Genomic DNA, 23,465 nt, shown 5'->3' with positions numbered 1-23,465 from the left:
TAATTAATTAGCTATAGTGTCTTTTTCATATAAAGATTTCCATTTTTTTGAGGTTAAATTCTTTAAAGATCTTTTCTTACTGCCTCCCAATTTAAGCCAGTGATGAATTAGTGGAAGGATCCAAGACTTCTGGTCAGAAAACTTAGATTTAAATCCTGCATCCACCACGCCATGTTTGTGATGCTAAGAAAATGTCTCAGTCTTTGAGCTTCGGTTTCCTCATTTTGAAAACAGACACAGTGCTTCCAGAGCTGGAATAGTTCAGAACCTATGTTGAAAAGCACTAGCAGAGTGCTTCTCCACACACATAAGATGCTCATTAGTTTTTTTTGTTATTTATTTATTTATTTATTTATTCATTCATTCATTCATTCATTCATTCATTCATTCAGGAGAGACACACACAGAGAGAGAGAGAGAGAGAGAGACAGGGAGGCAGAGACACAGGCAGAGGGAGGAGTAGGCTCCACCCAGGAAGCCCAACCTGGGACTCGATCCCAGGTCTCCAGGATCACACCCTGGGCTGAAGGCAGCGCTAAACCGCTGAGCCACCTGGGCTGCCTGCTCATTAGTTTTTAAAATAAAAATTAGGTTACCTACTTTTTTTAGGCAACTTGGGTAGATTTATTCTTTTAAAAATAAAACTTTTTTTGGGTAGTGGGAAATTCAAATTCATTAACAACTTGTGTCACATGGGTTCCGAACACAGTGTACCCTTGTCTTGAATGAGAAAAGCAGCTGTATAGATGTGTACTCTATGGCTATCACCCTGTATGAAAGCCAAAAAGAGATCCAATTTTAGAGGTCAGTATGTAGCCTCTATATTATAATTTTATCCCTATTCAAATGCTTATTGAAATGTCAGGTGACCTGTAGTAAGAATCCTCATCATCGCCATTTGACTGATGAAGAAAAAGTCCTTGGAAATAATAGAATTAAATTAGTTCTATTCTAATATTTGAGCAATCAGTCCTAGAACTATAGAAGTCAAGTACTCTCTGCGCTTTTCATAAAGATCTTAGGTTATGTAGTACTTGATGGTTTGCAGAATACTCATCTATTACTACATAGCTTTAATCTGGCTAGTTCTGGCCTCCATCCAATCAGTAGCTGGTAAATACTCTGCAGTCAGACGTTTTACTAATATGTTCTATTCAGTGCCTTTTTCAGCAGCTACAGTTTGCCCTCACCGTCAGAGGGACACACTATATCTTTACATGGCTACTCATGGAATTCTTATGCAGCTCTACCATTGTGTACAGTTTTTGTTGGCTAGATCTTAATCACATCCAACTTTCTCCAGGGGCATAAGTATAACATCACATTGATGATATTATCCTCTGAAAAGATTAATTTGACATATTCATTGAAGACATAAAAATATTCACACAGGAGCTCAAAAAAAAAAGAGGGTGGGCATTTGCCTGTACATAGTACAAGGCTTTGCCACTCCACTTGAATTCCTGAAAATTGGTCTTTTGTATCTCTGACACTGACAAGAAATAGCAATAACAATGGAATCTCCCTACACCCACAATGTTAAAACAACCCCAGTATCTTTTATGCCTTTTTGGGATCTGGAGGCAACATTTCCTCATTTACAATTTTATGTAAGCCTATTTATACTGTTAAACATTCACCAATCTTGAATTGGGGCCCTCTGTAATAAAAGGATCTAGAATCTGTCCAAATTGTGATAGAAGTCATTTCCTTTAATGTCCCCTCTCCCTGCCTCCAGAGAATCATTCACTGTAGAAGCCATAGCAACTTCCTCTCACACCTGAAATCCCTGGACAGCCCATGATGATCAGAAGTTGCCCATGGATTCTGGTATGAGAAACTGCCCTCCTCAGTCCCATGCTGTACACTGCTAGAGAGGCAGTTGAAGAGTGCATATATAGCTCTCCAGGAAACAGGTTCTCACAGGCCCTGAGCCTGTGAAGCTCCACATCGTTTTGTGGGTCATGGAGGCAGAATTCTACAAATTCAGGACAGTTACTGGGACCTCCCTGCTAAGACAGAAATGCTGTCCCTGCTATAGGACAGAGCTAAGTCGGGAAGTCGGGGCCTTCTAGAGAGGTGGCCTCTTCTGTCCTCACTCCCTTGCTAGTTGACAACGTACTAGAGGAGCTCACCCCTCTCTCAGACCTGGGGCTACCTGGGGAGCCCTTTGGGATCAAATGAATGAACAACAGTGGGAGTTAGTACACTGCGTGGACAGCATCAGAATTATGTGTGATGAAGCTTACTGAAGAGCTCTATCTTTTCATGCCTTAATCCAGACATCCTTTTTTTTTTTTTTTATGATTTTATTTATTTATTCATGAGAACACACAGGAGAGAGAGAGGCAGAGACACAGGCAGAGGGAGAAGCAGGCTTCATGCAGGGAGCCTGATGTAGGACTTGATCCAGGGTCTCCAGGATCACACCCTGGGCTGCAGGCAGCGCTAAACTGCTGAGCCACCGGGGCTGCCCTAATCCATACATCCTTGATCAAAGAGTGGGATCGAGGAGTCAGCAAAATTAGATAAACTTTAGCCAGTCATCTTATTCTAGCCAACAGTTGGCTCCCTCTGCATTTTTACAGACTATTGGGACATCACCTTGGTGTAGTCATCTGGTTTCACCAATGATAGCAACAGCAATTACTTATCCAAGATTTTTCCTCTTTGAGGAAAATAACAGAGTCTCCGGCCTCACAGATACTCAAAAAGTGTATGTCAAGGTTACACATGTCTCACATACTGAAGCCACAGTACAGGCCTCCTTTTATCCATCATGGACTTCCAGACATTGTTAATAGTGACCATCTCACTTGTAAAAGTATATGATGCCAGGCTCTTGAACAAGAGTTTCAATGGGACTTTCACCATCCCTACCAGCCTCAGGCTACAGACCTCACAGAGCACCATTGTGATGTACTCAAGTTAAAATTTAATTAAATGGAACGTGTGTATTTCTATCATCGAACATTAGGGGTGAATTACAATAAAGAGTCTGGTTCTTTTTTTTTTTTTTTTTTCCAAAAACAAAAGCAGAGTGCCAGTTCTGGAGACAGCCTTTGGTTCAAATCCAGGCTCCTCTTCTATAATTTATTGGCTGTGTGACTCTAGACACAATGTTCATCCCTTAAGTCTTAGTTATTGTGAAGATCAATGAAAAAATACGTATAATTCATTTAGAACAGTATAAATGTTAACCATTATTTTTAAAAATATATAATCCTGTAATCAAGGCAGTAATTCCTGTTTTACTGCTAATAAACCTGAAGTTTAGAGAGGTAAAGTATTTCCCTAAGCTTACACTGTTTGATTAGAATCTGAATCCCAAGTCCAGTATTCTTTCTACTTCAGTATTTCTTCCATCAACACTCTTGCTTCCATACATGGTACAAATGATTATTTCTACAGACCTTTGAGTTCCTTTAAAGGAAGAGACTTTTTGTTTTTTTAAAATTTTATTTATTTATTCATGAGAGACAGAGAGGCAGAGACACAGGCAGAGGGAGAAGTAGGCTCCCTGCAGAGAGCCTGATGCAGGACTCAATCACAGGACCCTGGGATCACGACCTGAGCCAAAGGCAGGCACTCAACCACTGAGCCACCCAGGTGTCCCAAAGAGACTTTTATATACACCATTTAGAGTAGTAATTCTCAACTCCATTTTTACAAGGTCTGAAGATTTTTTTAATATGTCACACAGGTTCTGAAATTTTTTAAACAAAACAATTCACTTTAGTTGCTCTAAAAATGAAGGAATTTATCACTTAGCAATTCTATAATGGGCAGCATGGCGTTAAACCAAAAGAGTTCTGGGACGTGCAGCTTCAAACAGGTTGAAAATCTTATTTCAGAGCACAGCAAATCTCCCTTTTCTCATCCAAAACAAATCAAAGTGGAAGCAATGATAGCAGAGAATTCTTTGTGTGTTTTATTATATTAGTAGTAGTAGTTGTAGTATTCAAGGAGACATGACCACTTGCAAGTGTGAGGTTTTTGGTTTTTTTTGCTTTTTTTTTTTTTACTTAAATGCATCTGAATGATGTCAATACAAGTTGTGAAATCTTCACAAATTTAGCTACACCTGTTTCAATATTTTTAAATGTTTGAAATTTTCTGTATTCTGAATTTTTATGGCACAGAAAATGTGAGAAAGATTACAGTTGATGGAAAGAGATGGTGGTAAAATCAAGAATAATTTTAGGCAAGTTGTTTCTGCTCTGAGTTGCTGTTTCTGTAAAATAAGTCACTTTCACCACATGTATTCTAAGACCTGGTTATGTGAAGTGCATTTGACAGGAGAACCAAAGAAATATTAAATTTTTTCATCCAAAAATATTTATTATTTTGTTTTAAATTTACTGTCCTAAATAACTCAAGTATCCCTAAGTACTACATACAGTTTTTAAAAAGGAGAGGGAATCAGTCTCTCTTACTCTGCTGTTCATATTTTGAAAAATTCAGTAATCCCCTGTATTAAATTCCTCTCATTCTAAGCTTCCATCTGTGGCTCATAGAATGATTTGCTCAGAAATGACTTGTCTTTGTTTCTGCCTGTTGGAAATTGACAACTGCTCCTGTCATTATCTCTGCCTCTTTTCTTCAAACTGGGAAGACATTACTGGAACTTCATCATGATCCATTGTAAACATAAAATAGGCAAAACCCAAATGAAATTCACATGGATCTTCTGTGTGGTTTTGTTTAGGTTGTTTTTCCCCCCACCAGTTTACCTGCTGTTTATTTCATATTCATTCAACATCTTGCTATTGTAAACAAGACATTATTAACCCTTTTCCCCTTGGTTAATTCTTCCCTAACACACTCATTTGTAAGTTTAGCCAATATACTTTTCCAGATATTTTTTTTCTCTTTCTAGATTTAGTGGCTGTTTTGTGTCCAAAAGGCCCACTTCGTATGCTGGTTGAAACAGCACAGGAGAGGAATGAAACTCTTTTTCCAGCTCTCATTTACTCCTGTAAGTATTTTGGAATGATGTTAAATTAGAACCCACTTAGAACTTATAGTAACTCAAACACATGTAATTATGATCATTATCATGATTCTTTTTCTCATCTTAAATGCATAATATTAAGAGAACTTCTCCACATCCCTGTTTGCTTACAAACTATTGTCTTCCAACTGATGCTAGTTCAAGAGAGTTTTCAGTAGGTGTAGAAATAGAAGAAATATTTAGAGGGTGGAGAGCCATTACTCCTATTTAAAATCTTAGTAGTCAAAGAGTTATTGAGCACTTACCACAGGGGAATCTTGCTTTAACTCACTGAAAGAATTGTACTATTCCTTCACAATGCGTTTGCCGCTTTTTTGTTGTTATTTTGGGGTCCTTCTCGATCATTCAGTACAGATGGATTTGGGCATTGACCTAATCTGCCACAGAGCACTAAGGGGACATAAGGATGTGTAAGATACTTTGCCTTCCTCAGAGCTCCTTTCCTTACAGTTTAGAGGTGAGATAAGACAAATGTATAAATAAGCCACATCCAAGGCATTCTTGTTACCAGATTCAGAGGAGACACAATCAAAAGTGTAAGGAGAGTTAAGAAGAAGGAAAACCTGGCTGGGGAATCAGGGAACAGCTTTGTGGATGAGATAGCATTTGGATTGAACCTTTTAAGGATGGTGGGATTTCAGCAAACACAGATGGGAGAGTTGATTCTGTAAGTGGGCTTGTCACAAAGAATGGCTTTGAGACATAAGTATTGGGGGGGGGCATCTTTATCAAACTTTAGGCATTTAGATTGACTAGGACATGGAGTAAAAAATGGGGGAGAGTATTAGGAGGATGAGTTTAGAAAGGCAGACTAGGGCAAGGATAGCTTTGAGTGGCTGGTTTAGATATCTGTATGCTGGGATCCCTGGGTGGCTCAGCAGTTGCGCATCTGCCTCTGGCTCAGGGTGTGATCTCGGGATGCTGGATTAAGTCCCACATTGAACTCCCTGCATGGGACCTGCTTCTCCCTCTGCCTATGTCTCTGCCTCTGTGTGTGTGTCTCTCTCATGAATAAAGAAATAAAATCTTAAAAAAAAAAAGATATATGTATGCTAGTCAGTGATCACTGGGGAATCACAAAAGTTCTTGAGCATAAAAATAATGTGATCAGAGCTGTGGCTCCGTAGGCTTGCAGCATTGTGCAAGATGAATTGTGGGTGATGAGAACTGAGGTAGTAGAAAGCATAACTAAGCAGATACTGCTGTGATCTTGCTCGGAAATAATGAGGGTCTGAATTGTGGTATTGTTGATGACAGATCAGGAAAGAGAACTGAATGACAAGAGGCTTTGGAGGTAGAATCAGAGTTTTTAGCAACTGATGAGAGAAGTTTTAAGCATGAAGGAAAGGTGAATGAAGGAGGTGTTTTTCTTGTTTGAAGAACATTTAGTTTTGTCTGTGGCCCATGTGTTATTTATAGTTGGTGGGACCTTTGAAACAGGTAGAAATTCCCAGCATAAGTTTCAAAGTAAAGTACTACTGCTTGGGGGAAAGGTTGATCAGAAGTGCAAGATTGAAAGCGTAGCAGTGGTAGTTGAAACTTTGGAAATGGATGAATGGTTCAAACAAAAGTGAATGAGAAGAGGATGTTGAGAGAACTTTGTCAACCCCTGTGTTTAGAGAGTGAGAAAATGAAGAGACATCAGTAAAGGGAAGAGAAGAAAATTGGGATAGCCAGGATTTTTCACTTAACAGTATCAAGACATGTTTTCCATGTCAGTTTGGGAAGTGGCTGTACAGTATTCTCTGTATGGATACTCAGAAAAGGGTGTCCTTTAGACTATTTCCATTTCTGTCACAAACAATGCTTACAGAGATCATCTTTGTGCACATTTTTGTAAGATATATTCTTAAAAATGGAATTGCTAAGTCAAAGCATGTATGCCTTTAAATTTTGGTGGCTGGCTCCAAATTCCCCCATAAAAAGGCTATACCAATTTATATTTCCTTTAGTAGTGTGAAGATATCAGTTTCCTTACACCTTCATTATTATGTGTGTATGAAACTAATAGGCAAAAAATAACCTCTTGTATTTATTTATTCATGAGAGACACAGAGAGAAGGAGAGACAGAGACACAAGCAGAGGGCGAAGCAGGCTCCTCGCAGGGAGCCTGACATGGGACTTGATCCTGAATCTACAGGGTCACACCCTGGGCTGAAGGCGGCGCTGAACTGCTGAGCCACCCGGGCTGCCCTCTTGTTTTATTTTGATCTTGGCTTATTAACTAATAGCTATTAGTGATTATTTGGACTTTTCTTGTGTTTTTCTTAGCCATATATATATATATATATATAAATATATATATATATTTATATATATGTTTTTTTTTAAGATTTTATTTATTTATTCATGAGAGACACACACACAGAGAGAGAGGCAGAGACACAGGCAGAGGGAGAAGCAGGCTCCAGGCAGGGAGCCCAATGGGGGACTTGATCCTGGGACTCCAGGATCATGCCCTGGGCCGAAGGCAGGTGCTAAACTGCTGAGCCACCAGGGATCCCCAGCTATATACTTTAATTTCTTGTTTTGTGACTGGGTATGATATTCATTTCCATATTTAAAAATTTTTAATTGTACAAGTAATACATTAATGTATTATGCTGGAAAAACTTAACTATTGTAGATAAAGCTAAATTTCACTATAACTGTCATCTCCAATCTTAATACCTTACCAAGCAGTTAGCCCTCTTATCAGTTTGATATATCTTTGTAGACATTGGGGGGGTGTTTTTTTTTTTTTTTTTTTTCTGTTGGGTTACTAGAAAAGCAGTTTCAAGAAGGAGAAAACCAAATGCTCTAAAAGCCAAAGATAAGGACTAATGATGCCTTGGACATCTTCAGTGACATTTAAGAGAGCAGCTTCAGTAGAATGGTAGGGCCAGAAGCAGTGCTCCAAAGGGAGAAAAGTGTGTCTGTGTTTTGCTTTTGGTGGCAGTGGAAGTTACAGTGTGGCCAGGAGAAGAAGGTGAAGGAGAAGAGATACAGTAAAAATATCACCTACTACTGCAGAGACTCCTCTGTCTCACAGGCAGAGCAGCAGTGACCTAAGAGGAGAGTGGGCCTGAGGAAAGTTGTTTCCAGGAGATAGAATATGTAATTGTGTTTCTAAGGTTGAGGGGAAGGAGCCAGTGTAGAGGCCTTTGAAGAGACCAGCAAGAAGGAATGATTAATGGAGCAAGGTTATCAACAAAGCAGGTGGAAGTTGCTCTAAGAGTTGAGGAAGAATTTGATGAGAACTGGGAAGATTTGGGAGGAAGGAAAAAGAAGACAGAAAAGCAGAAGGTAAAGCATAGTGAAAGAGAGAGGAAAAGTTGGGAGCATGTGTTAGTTGCCCTTAATCTTGTAAACCCAGTCATTTAGGGGAAGTGGAGAGGTGAAGACTGCTTGTACCCAGAGAAATCTGGTCAAGTGTTAGAAAACCCTTTGTCTGGAATGCAGTGATCTTTTCTTACTCTTTTTATTCCAGTACAAATATATTATTATGTGCTTCCTGTGTTTTTTGGCAGAAAAGAGCAGGTGAAGTTTTGAACATCAGTGTTTTCCTCTTAACATTTGGGTGTGAGCTTCTTATGTTTTATTCCTGGAAATTAAAATCAACTATGTATTTTATATTTGTGCATATAGAATGTTCCGCCAAATGTTTATAGTGAATGCTGGTTGGAAGTAACTTAAGTGTCCATCAAAGAGAACACTTTCAAATACTTATGGTAAAAAAAAAAAACAAACAAATACTTATGGTACATTCATAAAATAGATAATTGTACAACCTTTAGAAAGACTGAGGTAGACTGAGGTATACAGACTGACATCTGTATATGTCCAAGTGTTTTTTTAATGTTAAAAGTTATATACTAAATACAGAAAGCAAGACTTATGGGTTCTTGGGTGGCTCAGTCAGTTAAGCATCTGCCTTTGGCTCAGGTCATAATCTCAGGGTCCTGGGATCAAGTTCCATGTTGGGCTCTCCTCAACAGGGAGTCTGCCCCTCCTCCTCTGCACCCTCCCCACTTGTGTGCTCTATGTCTCTCAAATAAATAAATAAAATCTTTAAAAAAATAAGAAAGCAAGATTTAAAGTCATAATGCAGTATCCTTTGGGAGGAAGGGAGCTATGTATGGTTGTCTATGTATATACAATCCTGATATATTTATTTATTTATTTATTTATTTATTTATTTATTTATTTATTTCAATCCTGATATATTTAAAAGACTGACAAAAGGCTAATAGTGTTTACCCTCAGGAAGTAGGATTTAGAGATTAAAGTAACTTTTATATTTTTCTTTTTACTTTTCTTCACTTGTAGAGTTTTAATAGTACTTTATGGGGTTTTTTAATTTTTAATTTTATTTTTTAAAGATTTTATTTATTCATGAGAGACAGGGAGAGAGAGAGGCGGAGACACAGGCAGAGGGAAAAGTAGGCTCCATGCAGGGAGCCTGACGTGGGACTCGATCCCGGGTCTCCAGGATCAGGCACTGGGCTGAAGGTGGTGCTAAACCGCTGAGCCACCCGGGCTGCCCAATTTTTAAGTTTTTAAAAGATTTTTTATCTTATTTATTTGAGAGAGAGTGCACAAGTGGGCGGTAGAGGGAAAGGAAGAAGTATACTCCATGCTGTTTTAAATTATTCTTTGTGTTTTCATAATTTTATATTGTTTTACTGTTATGTCTACTGTTAGCTGTTGTTACAGTAATGTAGTATAACATACTACCTTAAAACTCAGTGCCTTGGGGATCGCTGGGTGGCTCAGAGGTTTAGCGCCTACCTTTGGTCTGGGGTGTGATCCTGGAATCCCGGGATCGAGTCCCACATCGGGTTCCCTGCATGGAGCCCGCTTCTCCCTCTGCCTGTGTCTCTGCCTCTTCTCTCAGTCTGTCTCTCTCATGAATAAATAAATCTTAAAAAAAAAAAAAAAACTCTGCCTTAAAAATAATAATCATTTATCATTCTCCCTCCCACCCCCCCATGTCTGCAGGTCATTTGACTTAGCTGCTCTGACTTGGCTGTGGTAGCTCTGTTGCATGTATTCCATTCTTCCACTAGTGGGCTAGCTGAAAACATGTTTTTATTGGGTAGAGGAGCAAGATGGTGGCAGCATGACCTTTTAAGGCCTAGGCCTGATATTAGCATGCTGTCACCTCTGCCACTTGCCATTGGTTGAAGCAAACCACATAGCTGAGGCCCTCCCCCCCCCCCCCCAAGAGAAGGAAGACTGCATTCCATTCACAGTGACACCATGGCAGGCATGTGGGTACAGGAGGGTTGAAAAATTAGGAATAGTTTTTCCGTCTGCCACATTAAACATGCATATTGATTTTATATGGTAAATAAGCATTTACTCTATTGTTTAAAAATATTCATATATATATTTTAAAGCTCAAGTCTGCATAATATTTGATATTCTGAGGTATTTTAGCAATAATTCAACATTTATGGGAAAATATAAGCATAAACCTTTACGTCTTGTGTAGATAAGACAAGTTCCAGAAAGTATCTGTTCTCATGAAATACTAAATCTGTAGTGAGGATTTCATAAATCACTGAGTTTGAGAGGGCCTTTTTTTTTTCTTAAGCAGAATGTAAGAAAGGAGCAGTATTATTAATCAGTACTTTTTCCCTGATGCAGAAATAAACACAAATATGGAAAGTTTTAAATACTGACTATTTGGTATTTAAAAATGCAATCCTTTTTTGCATTTGTATGCTCTTCCCCAGTTAAGGATATTTGGTTTGCAAAAGGGTCATACTTTTCCTCAGGAAATGTATGCATTTTTGTTTGTTTTCTATTTCCATCGTTCTACAGAGAAAATGTACACCTAGATTTTGCACTCAAATCATTCTCCCCTGATAGTCACTAATAGAGGTGGTCTACCAAAAATTCAGGTAGCTTATCAAAAATTGAAGCTAACGGGATCCCTGGGTGGTGCAGCGGTTCGGCGCCTGCCTTTGGCCCAGGGCGCGATCCTGTGACTATCATAAATAAATAATAATAAAAAAAAAATTGAGGCTAACAATTCCTTGAGGTAGTCTATTTTCTATAAAGTTTATGTATATATATATATAGAGAGAGAGAGAGAATATATATATAGTACATATATATAGTATATATATGCATACACATGCACTTTATATATGTATACTTTACATATATATATATATTCTTTTTATTTTTTTATTTATTTTTATTTTTTTTTAATTCATAGACACAGAGAGAGAGGGGCAGAGACACAGACAGAGGGAGAAGCAGGCTCCACGCAGGGGAGCCCGATGTGGGACTCGATCCCAGGTCTCCAGGATCACACCCCAGGCTGCAGGCAGCGTCAAAGGGTTAATGCATAGGTTTTTTTTTTAATTGAAGTTTAGTTCACATACAGTCTTACAGTATTTTCAGACGTACATAGTGATTTGACATTTAAATACATTATGAAATGTGCACCATAGTAAGCATAGTTACCACCTGTCACCTTCTAAAGTTATTATAATATTATTGACTATATTCCCTATGTTGTACTTTACACTCATGGTGACTTATTTTGTAACTGGAAGTTTGTAGCTCTTAATCCCCTCCATCTATTTTGCCCACCATCTCCCCTCCCCTCTGGCAACTACCCATTCTCTTTATGAATTTGCTTCTCTTCGTTTGTCTTGTTTATTCATTTGTTTTAGCATAATAACATAAACATCTAGGTCCATCCATGTTGCAAATGGCAAGATTTCAGTCTTTTTTTTTTTAAGATTTTACTTACTTTAGAGATAGAATGAGCTAGCTGTGGGGAGAGTGGGGGAGACGACAAGTAGACAGCACACTGAGTACAGAGCCCAATGTGTGGTTTGATCCCATGACCCTGAGATCATGACCTGAGCTGAAATCAAGAGTCAGATGCCCAACCAACTGAGCTACCCAGGAGCCCTGATTTCATTCTTTTTTTATGGCTGAGTAATGACACGTGTAGTTTTGTTAGATGTTACTAAATTCCCCTTCAATAGGGGCTATTCCATTTTTCATTCCACCTATTATATATGAGAAGCACCATTTTAATATATTTATGTTATCCTTTAACTAAAATGTGAGAGTTGCATGTGTTATATACTTACATCTATATAGATATATTTGTACTTAATGTGGAAGGGACATAGAATAGGCTAATTGACTATCCCTTTTATGTTTATTGCTTTTAAGCTTATTTTTATTCCCTGTATATCGCATAGTTTAGCATTACTGAAAATCCCAGAGGTCAAGCATCCTTAGAATCATAATGATCAGGACGCCTGGGTGGCTCAGTAGTTTAGTGCCTGCCTTCGGCTCAGTGTGATCCTGGGCTCTCAAGATAGAGTCCCACATCAGGCTTCCTTCGTGGAGCCTGCTTCTCCCTCTGACTATGTCTCTGGCTCTCTCTCTCTCTCATGAATAAATAAATAATATCTTTTAAAAAAGAAAAAGAATCATAATGATCATGTGATGCTTTTGTGAGTCCTGGTTTGTTCTCTTAGTCAATAAGTAATTTTCATCAATGATTTCACATTATTTTAGAATATCATTCAAGTAGTCCAGCTGTTTTTTCAGTAGGGTCTTGTTGGCCTGAACAGTTTTCCCTCTGGTTACTTTTCATGGACTGGAAATGATGAAATTCATATAATTTTACAGCAGCAGCTGCAGTTTGACAGCTAGAGTAAATACTCGGTTTCAGAATTTTTACTTTAATCTGCCAAAATCAAAGGAAACCTTTTGTAATATTTAATAGGCATTTACTTCTGGGGATCCCTGGGTGGCTCAGCGGTTTAGCGCCTGCCTTCGGTCCAGGGCGTGATCCTGGAGTCCCGGGATCGAGTCCCACATCGGGCTTCTGCATGGAGCCTGCCTCTCCCTCTGCCTGTGTCTCTGCCTCGCTCTCTCTCTCTGTGTCTCTCATGAATAAATAAATAAAATCTTTAAAAAAATAAATAATATGCATTTACTTCTGATTGTTAAGGATCTTTTTTTTTAAAGGATGCATTTATTTATTTGAGAGAGAGTGAGAGCACAAGCGGGGAGGGGGGGTGGAGAACAGGGGGGGAGGGAGAAACAGGCTCCCCACTGAGCAGGGAGTCCGATGTGGGCTCAGTCCAGACCTTGGAATCATGACCTGAGCCAAAGGCAGATGCTTAACCAACTGAGCCACCCAGATGCCCTTGTTAAGAATTCTTAAGGCAATATTAAGAAGATTGCTGATTTTTGTAGAAAGATAATGGCCTGTTTTCTATTCATGTCCTTTCTGTGTTTCAAGTTCTTACCTGGACTTGTCTTTTTCAACAGCAACAATGGTGTGGTTGGTGAATATGGCAGAAGGAGATCCAGAAGCCCAAAGGAAGGTATCCAAAAACTCCAATTATAATGCACAAAGTAGGTGTCTTTCATTTGGTAATTTCCTGGTTTTTCCGGGTCATTGTCCTGTTATATTGGCTAACGGCTATGAAGCAATGATGTTAACCTCTGTCTTTGGTCATGGACTCTTGAGAATCTCCTGAAAGCTGTGGTAATACCCACTAAATACAGATAAATATTTAAGGAGTTCCGATGCTCTAAACCCAACCATTCAGCCAAGGGACCCTAGGTAAAGAATTTCTGCCGTAAAATACCATTAATATCAGTATGGGAAGGTTCAAGTTGAGGCTATGATTTAAAAAAGAAAAGCTAACCTTGCTCTTGAGATGTATAAAAATGAGAGCTTTTTTGTCTGATGTGGCCAGAGTAACTTAAATATAATTTTACTTGAGATGTGATCATGTTTGTCCCAAGAAGATAAAATATTCCAGGTGCACATGACTTTTCTGGAGGGGAGGATAAAACTGATGATCTAGGCGGGGAGATCGAAAGGTCCCTTGTGGATACACAGAAGACATTAAGGTGGATATAAGTTAGGAGTTGTTAGAAAGAATTGGAATAATGGCACACTAAAAGTAGTCAAGAAAAAACTTTAAAAGAAAAACAAAGAGCTAACATTATGAGGAAGCTGAGAAACAGGTGGAACAAAGATTGACAAGAGAAGGAAAAAGGGCCTTAGTTGGTTTACCATCTGCTGAGAAAAGGAAAGTTTAAGTTTAAAGAGCCACAGAATCCACTGACTTAGAATTTGCATTAACAGCAAAGAGGACACTTTCAACTGGGAGTTCTGAAAGGAGCAAGGGACCGGTAGGAGACTTGGTGGAGAAGAAAGAAAAATATATTAGAAGCACTTGCTACCAGTCTGGCTATTGTGGTAACCTGTGTTAAGTTAAAGACAAAAGATTGAGTTGCCTGTGAATATATATGTTTGAGAGAAAAAGGTTTTATTCTTTTGACAAATACTGATTGAGCACCTAACTGTGTGCCCGGTATTTTACGAGGCACTGGGAATGCAGCACTGAACAGAATATCCTGTCCCTTTGGAGCTGATAACCTGTTTGGGCAAACACAAATGTTCAACATTAATTCCACAAATAATTCATACAGTTGAGAGAAGCACTCCAAAGGATGAGTATGGTTGCTGTGAAAGTTGATAGTAGAGGAATTTCATTTACTCTGGAAGGTCAGGAAGGCTTCCCTGAGGAAATGATAATAGGTGATGACAAGTTGATGAGCAGAAAAACTTTCCAGAAGAGGAAACAACAGGGAAGGGCCTTAAAGTTTGAAGGATCTGGGTAAACTTCAAAGTTCGTCAGTGGGAGTGCTGTGGTATTTGGGTGGGCTGTACTTCATTGTGTGGAGCTTCCCCTCATTGCAGGATATTTAGCATTTCTAGCCCCTCATTAAATGCTAATAGTGGCTTCAAGGTGTTGCAGTAGTCAGAAAGCCCTCCATCCTAGATATTTCCAAATACCCCCCAGAAGGGAGGTGCTACCCACTATCTGAAAACCACTGTTTTGGAAGAGCTAGAAGTCAGATTGGAACAGAAAGACACAGGGCTCCAAATGGGGTGGCTGAAAGATTCACAAGTAGGAGCGACAAGGGTTGGGACAGAGTAGGGACCGCTGTTTTTATTTATAAATCTTATGCTTACATGATTTTGTAAACTCCAAACCATGGAAGATTCAGGATTTGTAGAGGACTTGGTTAAGGAAAAGAATACAAATTACAAATACAGAATTGCCGTGGCCTCCCTGAAAAATTCCATGTAAGTGAGAGGCCTGAAGTGTGCAAGCTTTACTTTTCATGGTAAATCCATCTCTGTGAACATATTTTACTTTTATTAAATGTAATAATGAAGGAGAAAAAAATTTATCAACTTTACTTTTGTATTTTAATTATCTTTGATGTGTGGAAGTTTCTCGGGACTCTCATACTCACAATTTTCAGTCTGATTGATAGTCATAAGAAAATGACTAACCCGTAAAAAAATTCACCTCCTTCTCCTTTTTTACCTCACCTTCCAATAATGGTCTCTTTTTTTATCTTAGTCACTAAAAACACAGGTGCCATCAGTTAGGCTTTGAGCTGCCAACATCAGAAAATCCAACTTAGTTGCTTTAAACAAAGAAGAATTATGTTCTCTCATGTGACCAGAAGTCCTGATGTATAGGCATTTGTAGAGTTGTCAGTTTTATGATCCTTTGATGTCATCAGGGGCCCAGGTTCTTTCCATCTTTCTGCTCTACCATCCTTAAATATAGGCTTGGTCTTCAGCCTGCTGCTTCCAATGTCAAAAGATGACAACTGTAGTTCTAGGTATCATATCCAGATAAGACACCATCCAGGGTTAAAAAGGGGCTATTTATTTCTTCCTTGAGTCTCTGTCAAAGCATGAGAAAAATTTACCCCAGATTCAGAGCAGACTTTATTTACCTCACCACACATTGGCTAGTACCAGCCTCAGTCTTAGAGCTTTCGTTAGGAAGAGGAATGAGATTACCACGCTTGGCTTGGGTTGACCATAATGAACCTCCAGAGTTATGTGCATGAGAGGTGGAAACTATTCATATCAGGTCTCTGCCCTCAGGAAACAAGGAGCGAAATGTTTATTGGACAAGTAACTTTAAGGCTACTTTAATAGCTTATGATCTGTGATTTGAGAGCCAACTAACCTAATTATGTGACAATTGGGTAGTTACCACTTCCATGTAGTTTTCTTAAAGGTATTAAGAAATTTTTCTAAATGTTACAGAGCTGTAATTTTCACTTTCTCTTGAAGGCACCGAAAGTGAGACCCAAGACCCTGTGACAGAGAGTGATGATGGTGGCTTCAGTGAAGAGTGGGAAGCCCAGAGGGACAGTCGCCTCGGGCCTCATCATTCTACAACTGAGACACGAGCTGCTGTGCAGGAGCTTTCCAGCAACATCCTTGCCAGTGAGGACCCAGAAGAAAGTATGTGCATTTCTCTGTGTTGAAAAGTCATGGGTTCCTTTAGGTACTGCATTACCAAACTCTTCAAAAATAAAATGGAGAGTGTTATGGTCTAATTTTGAATAACAGAGTGTAGCTTTTAGTGGGAAATACTAAGAGTTGTTGCTTTTCTCATAGTTCATTTTATAAGTGAGCCAAATTACGCCCCTCAGATTTTGGGAAATAGCCCTTCATAGCCTGAACTTTGGCATTTGTTTTATAAGGCAAAATATTTTTTTGAAATTATTATTGCAGAAAGACTTCATGACTGCAATTTCCTCTCTGCGGTGCAAAGACCTGTGGATTTGAATGTTTCAGCCTTGTACATCATTATTTTCTTTGCTGGAAAGCACTGCATTTTATGAATTTTAAAGAAAGAGATTTAGGTTATGGGGAGAAATGCAAGCATTTTTCAGTGTCTAAGACATGTTGGCACTTAGATTTAGGTTAGCACTTAGAGCTTCTTGGGAGCATTATCAGCCAGTAGAGCCCCTTGATTAGGGCTTAGTCATTTCTTCAGTTAGTCTTAAAGATGTGATTTATTAAGAGATTAACACATTTTCCAACTAAATTATTTTTTTTTTCTCCTCACAAAAGTGAAGCTCTGGTTTAAAACATAATGAGGGGCATCTGGGTGGCTCAGCGGTTGACTGTCTGCCTGTGGCTCAGGGCGTGAGATTGAGTCCCAGATCAGGCTCCCTGCATGGAGCCTGCTTCTCCCTCTGCCTGTGTCTCTGTCTCTCTGTGTCTCTCATGAATAAATAAATAAAATTTTAAAATTATAGTGAAAATAATTGAGTAGTTTTAAAAAAACATCTAAATTTCTTAGCTTCTTTATATTTACTGATCACTAATTATTATGATCTTGACACTATCCTTCAGCTTCAGCAGAACATTTCTTATAGCTCAGCCTTACTCTTTTAACTGGTTCAGAACGTGGGCATATCCTTGACTTTAGTGCTTGGCTGAGTTTTCCATATAGTTACCTCATCTTACAGCCAGGCTTGAGCTTGTCTTTGCTGGTATATTCTCTGCCTGCAAAGTTACCACTGTAATTAGGTTGCCTCTTCTGTTCCTCTCTTTTCTCAAGGGTGCTTATAGCCAAAAGAAAGAAGTAATATAGGGGCACCTGGGTGACTCAGTCAGTTAAACATCTGCCTTCGGCTTAGGTCATGATCCCAGAGTCCTGGGATCAAGCCCCACGTCAGACTCCCTACTCAGCAGGAAGTCTGCTCCTTCCTCTCTCTCTGCCCCTCCACCCCCCCTCATGTTCTCTCTCTTGCTCTCTCTCAAATAAATAGAATCTTAGAAAAGGAAGGAAGGAAGGAAGGAAGGAAGGAAGGAAGGAAGGAAAGAAGGAAGGAAGGAAGGGAGGAAGGGAAAAGGGAGGAAGGGAAAAGGGAAAGGAAACAGAATGAATATAGCTGTTGAGCATAGGGAGGAGAGAAGGAAAGAAAGAAAGAAGTAGCTGTTGAGCATAGCAATATGACTCTTTCGTGACAGCCCTTGTGACTTGAGTGCTCTCTCCTGATCTTCGCTTCATGTGCTCTTCATCTCTTACAGACACGCACACACAACCTTTTATTTTAAAGGAAAACTCAGATATTGTCCCTCCTAACCTCAGAATGATTTTTTTTTTCTGGGACTAATATAAACTAATAATTGACATACTTTAATCATCTCAGCATCCAGGAACATAACCATCTTTGATTGCATTATTATTATTTTTTTAAGTAAGCTCTACACCCAATGTGGTGCTTAAACGTAAGACTCTGAGATTAGGGGTCCCATGTTCTACCAACTGAGCAAACCAGGCACCCCTGATTACATTAATGTTTTAAACCAGACTTATGGTTACTTATAAACAAGTCTTAGTTTACACTAGAATTTGATTTGTAAAAGACACATATTATCTTCCAAAGCAGCCTTTTAAAAATCAGCATCTAATCAGAAAACTGAAGGATTTTAAATTAGAAATGTAAAATATTCACTATGAAGGCAGTTGGTCTTCCTTTTAGTAACTTTCAATATATACTTCCCTCAAATATCATGCTTGTAGCAGTCTCATCCTAAGTGTACTAGCAATCAGTAGACTTAAAATTTATCAACATAATGAAATTAGCCTGTTGTTTTCGGGAGAAGTTTGACTCCTAGGGATTCTTTTCTGTAACCTCAAGAGAAATGAGAGATAAATTTTACTATTATCTTCAAATGTAAGATTTTAGTAGTAAGGAGATAAGATGATACATTTCAGGCAGTTTTTTAAAGATTTTATTTGATTGAGTGAGTGAGTGAGACTGAGAGAACATGAGCAGCGGAGGGACAGAGGGAAAGAGAGAGAATCTTCAAGCAAACTCCCTGTTGACTGGAGCAGATGTGGGGCTGGATCCCAGGACCCTGAGTTCATGACCTGAGCCCAAACCAAGAGTTGGATGCTTAACTGAGCCACTTGGGCGCACCCTCAGCAGTGTTTTTTTGTCTTTTATTTTTTGTTTTTTAATAGGATTTATTTGAGAGAGAGAGAGCTTGTGAGAGGAAGGGCAGGGTGGAGGGAAAGGGAGAAACAGAATCTCAAGCAGACGCCCCACTGAGTGCAGAGCCTGATGGTGGGGCTTGATCTCATGACCCTGAGGTCATGACCTGAGCCAAAACCAAAAGTCAGATACTTAAAAGCCACCCAGAAGCCCTCTCCCCTCTTTTTCTTTTCTCTCTCTCTCTTTTTTTTTTTTTTTTTACAAGATTTTATCTCCAAAAACAACAGCAACAACAACAACAAAAAGATTTTATCTCCACCCAACGTGGGGCTCAAAATCATAGTCCCAAGACCAAAAGTCCCATGCTCCACCAACTGAGCCAGGTACCCCTCAGACAGGTTTTAATAGGTTTATATTCATTACAAAGATAATAGGAAATATTTTTATGTTATGTTTAAGCTAGGCATATATTACACTGCTAGAGGTTGCTAGAGAACTCTTACAATTTAAGTAAATATTCACTATCATTTATTGTCTGTACTACATCTTATGTTTGGTAGACCAGCAGATGCTCCTTATAATATTAAAGGAACACCATGTTACTTGAAATTATTTTTCAGAGTTAATAAAAACAACACAACACAATAGAAGGCCTAGACTATCATTAGCAAATAGCAGTAAAGTACTAGCAGGCAGTCTTAGGGTTAGCACTTTCCAGTAGGTAGAATACTGTTCATTCATTTTGAGTAACTTAAGCAATTTCCATTGCTGTTGTTTTAGTTATTTGGTTATGGCACATTTTGATGGAATAAATCAAAAGGAGCTATTTAAAGGAAAATTCCTGAGCAATGTGATTATTTCTTAGGTCTTTATTATGATTCAGGTTCTTCTGATTATAGGTGAATAAAGCTTGAGACTTCAGTAAATGCAAAAAAAAAAAAAAATTGATGGTTACTTGTCTCCTTGCTCTAATTTTGCTAATAAAATATACTTACTCTTTTTTCTCCATTAATATGAATTATGTGAAGTATAACTATAGCATTTGCCATAATATTGCTATTAAACATAACCATTTTAAACATTTATGTATTTAAGTCATCTCTGTACCCAGTGTGGGTCTTGAACTCATGACCCCAAGATCAAGAGTTGTGCACTCTTCCTACTGAGCCAGCCAGGCATCCCCCTTAACATAAGCCTTTGAATGGAAGAAAAAAAAAAAAAAGTCGGGCCATAATTTTAAGCTTGATTTTTATTTTTTGGTAGCGTTATATTCACAGAACTGTTCAATTATCACCACAGTTTATTTTAGAATAGTCTAATTACCCCTCGAAAAGCCCACATTCCTTAGTTGTCCAGTTCTTCAATCTCTCCCATCCCCCCATTTAAAGTACATAATGTAGTGATTTTTATTATATTCACAGAGCTGTGCAACCATCACCACAAATGAGTTTTAGAACACTTTCATCACCTCAGAAAGAAACCCCGAACTCATTAGCCCCCAAGTACCCCCAAATTCAACAATTAGACTTTTTTTTTTTTTAATGTGACTTTTTTTTTTTTTTAAACAATTATATTATTGCCTATCCTGGACATTTCATATAAATGGAATCCTACAATATATGGTCCTTTGTACGGATTTCTTTCAGTTAGGGTAATGTTTTCAAAGTTCATCTATGTTGTAATATATGTTATTTCCATTTTTTATAGCCAAATAGTATTATATTTCATGTATATACCACATTTATTATCCATTCATCAGTTAACAGACATCTAGGTTGTTTCCATTTTGGGCTGTTATGCATAATGTCGCTCTCAGTATTCATGTACAAGTTTTTGTGTGGACATGTTTCTATTTCTCTTTGGTGTATACCCAGGAATGGAATTGCTAGATCATATGATTACTCTGTTTAACTTTTGAGGTACTGCCAGATTGTTTTCCAAAGCAGCAGTACTGTTTTACATTCCTGCCATCAGTGTGTGAATTCTTCTATTTTTCCACATCCTCAGCAATGCTTATTGTCTGTCTTTTTTATTATAATCATTCTAGTGGGTAGAAAGTGGTATCTTATTATGGTTTTCATTTGTATTTCCCTAATGGTTGATGATGATGTGTATTTTTTGTGTGTGTTTATTGGCCATCTTTATATTTTCTTTGGAGAACTTTATTGAGATCCTTTGAACATTTTTAATTTGTCTCTTTATTATTGAGTTGAAATAGTTTTTTATATATTCTAGATACAAGTTTAGTTTTTAGTTTGCCAGATAAAGGCAAATTTTTTCTCCTGCATTATTTTAAAATTTTCATTTCTATAACATTTTTTTCTGAAGAATTTAGTTTTTTAGTTTCTTATAGTACTTAACATTTGAGATCAATCTTTCTAAGGTTGTTTATTTAGCCTTTATACATGCCAAAATTTTTTTGTGTGTGTGTGGTTTTTTTTTTTTAATTTTTATTTATTTATGATAGTCACACACACACACACACACACACACACAGAGAGAGAGAGAGAGAGAGGCAGAGACATAGGCAGAGGGAGAAGCAGGCTCCATGCACCGGGAGCCCGACATGGGATTTGATCCCGGGTCTCCAGGATCGCGCCCTGGGCCAAAGGCAGGCGCAAAACCGCTGCGCCACCCACGGATCCCTTGTGTGTTGTTTTTAAACTCTTGATAACAACTCTTGAAATGGCTTGTAATCCCCATCTTAGAGCTGGAGGATTTGAGGATTAAAGAAATTAATCAACTTGCTCTGGATCACACAAGTACTTAAATAGTAGAACTGGCCTATTCTGTACACATAAAACTGGTGAGTGTATTTATCAGTCTGGGAATGTTAGCAAGTTAAAGGGTGGCTGACCCTGTAATTCATAGCTTTGGACTTCAGGGGTCATATGTTTATCTTTTCCACTAAGGAAGACTTCACTTGACTCCCACAACTCAAGAACAACACTGGTTTCTCAGTAATATATTAACCAGAACTCTGCTTCTTTCTCACCCACGTGTGAAATAGACCATACGTCTCAGGGTCCTCCACCTCTGTCTCCTGGAAGTAGTTTCTCTAACCCAGACAACAAAACTTTGAGACCAGGATCAAACTTCAATTGGAAATAGTTACTTAACAGAAAGGTAAAAGCCAGTTGTAAAGTTTTATGGATTAGTAATGGACTCCAAAGTTAAGGCATATCTTCTGAATCCATTGTTTAGCCTTTACTTAATTATATATTGTTTTGAAAAGAATTTGAAGGGAAAAAAAATGTTTGATAACAGAAAACCTAGGGCCTTTGCCTTTCTTGCAAGTTTTAGGATCAGCTTGTCAATGTCTACAAGCTGATGGAAATGTAAGAATTTTCAACATCCAAAACAATTTTGAAAGAAGAAAAAGTTGGTGGACTTACACTATTTGACATCAAAACTTACTGTAAAGGCATAGTAATCAATTCAGGCACAAGGACAGGCATATAAATCAATGAAACAGGGCAGCCTGGGTTGCTCAGGGGTTTAGCACCACCTTCAGCCCAGAGCCTGATCCTGGAGTCCTGGGATCGAGTCCCACATCAGGCTCCCTGCATGGAGCCTGCTTCTCCTTCTGCCTGTGTTTCTGCCTCTCTCTCTCTCTCTCTCTCTGGCTCTCATGAATAAATAAATAAAATCTTTAAAAAAAATAATAATCAATGAACAGAATTGTGAATCTAAAAGTAAACCCTTACATTTATAGTATTTTTTACAAAGGTGCTAAAGTAATTCAACAGGAAAAGGATATAATCTTTTCAACAATTGATGCTGGGACAATTAGATATCCAGATGCAAAAGAATGAATGGAAACCCATGCCTCACCCTACCCATCCATCACACACACAATCAAAAGTGAACTCAAGGGGCAGCCCGGGTGGCTCAGTGGTTTAGCACCTTCTTCAGCCCAGGGCCTGATCCTGGAGACCTAGGATCGAGTCCCACATTGAGCTCCCTGCGTGGAGCCTGCTTCTCCCTCTGCCTATGTCTCTGCCTCTCTCTCTGTCTCTCATGAATGAATAAATAATTTTTTTTAAGAAGCATAAAATTAAAAAAAATACAACAAAAAAATGAACTCAAAATGAATATAAACTGAAATGTAAATTATAAAACTAAAACTTCTAGAAGAAAACATAAGAGAAACTTTATGACCTTGCATTGGGCAGAGTTCTTCAATAGAACACTGATGCAGAGAAGAAAAAATTGATTGGACTTCACCAAAATTAAAGACTTTTGCACTTCAAAAGATACCATTAAGAGAAGATATATTTGTACACCCAGTTCCATAGCATTATCCACAGTTGCCATGAGGTGGAAGCAACCCAAGTGTCCACTGATGAATGAGTGTATAAATAAAACGTGTATACATGCAATGGAATATTATTCAGCCTTAAAAAGGAAGAAAAAGAGTTTTTTAAGTTTTTTGTTTTTTGTTTTTTGTTTTTTTTTTTTGAGAGAGAGCAGTGGGGAGGGATAGAGAAAGAGGGAGAAGCAGATTCCCCGCTGAGCAGGGAGCTCACCTCTGGACTTTATCCCAGGAACCATGAGTCAGAGGCAGATGCTTAACCACCTGAGACATCTGGGTGCCCCAAGGAAAGAAATTGTAACAGATGCTATAACATGGAT

At 38.4% G+C, this 23,465-nt stretch overlaps 1 protein-coding gene across 3 annotated transcripts in view; it reads left to right on the top strand.

Moving 5' to 3' along the window:
* Positions 1-23,465, top strand: part of PSEN1 (presenilin 1) — a 78,658-nt gene that overhangs the window by 45,500 nt on the left and 9,693 nt on the right. For all 3 annotated transcript variants that reach the window (XM_041758704.1, XM_041758702.1, XM_041758703.1), the window contains exons 8-10: positions 4,880-4,978; positions 13,314-13,400; positions 16,165-16,338. In XM_041758704.1, the coding sequence (XP_041614638.1) occupies positions 4,880-4,978; positions 13,314-13,400; positions 16,165-16,338 (360 nt within the window). The remainder of the gene's footprint in view (positions 1-4,879; positions 4,979-13,313; positions 13,401-16,164; positions 16,339-23,465) is intronic.

Source organism: Vulpes lagopus, chromosome 6, assembly GCF_018345385.1.
Source record: "Vulpes lagopus strain Blue_001 chromosome 6, ASM1834538v1, whole genome shotgun sequence".
Classification (NCBI taxonomy): domain Eukaryota; kingdom Metazoa; phylum Chordata; class Mammalia; order Carnivora; family Canidae; genus Vulpes; species Vulpes lagopus.
The sequence above is the reverse complement of the archived record's forward strand: the minus strand, read 5'-3'. Positions and strand labels throughout refer to the sequence as shown.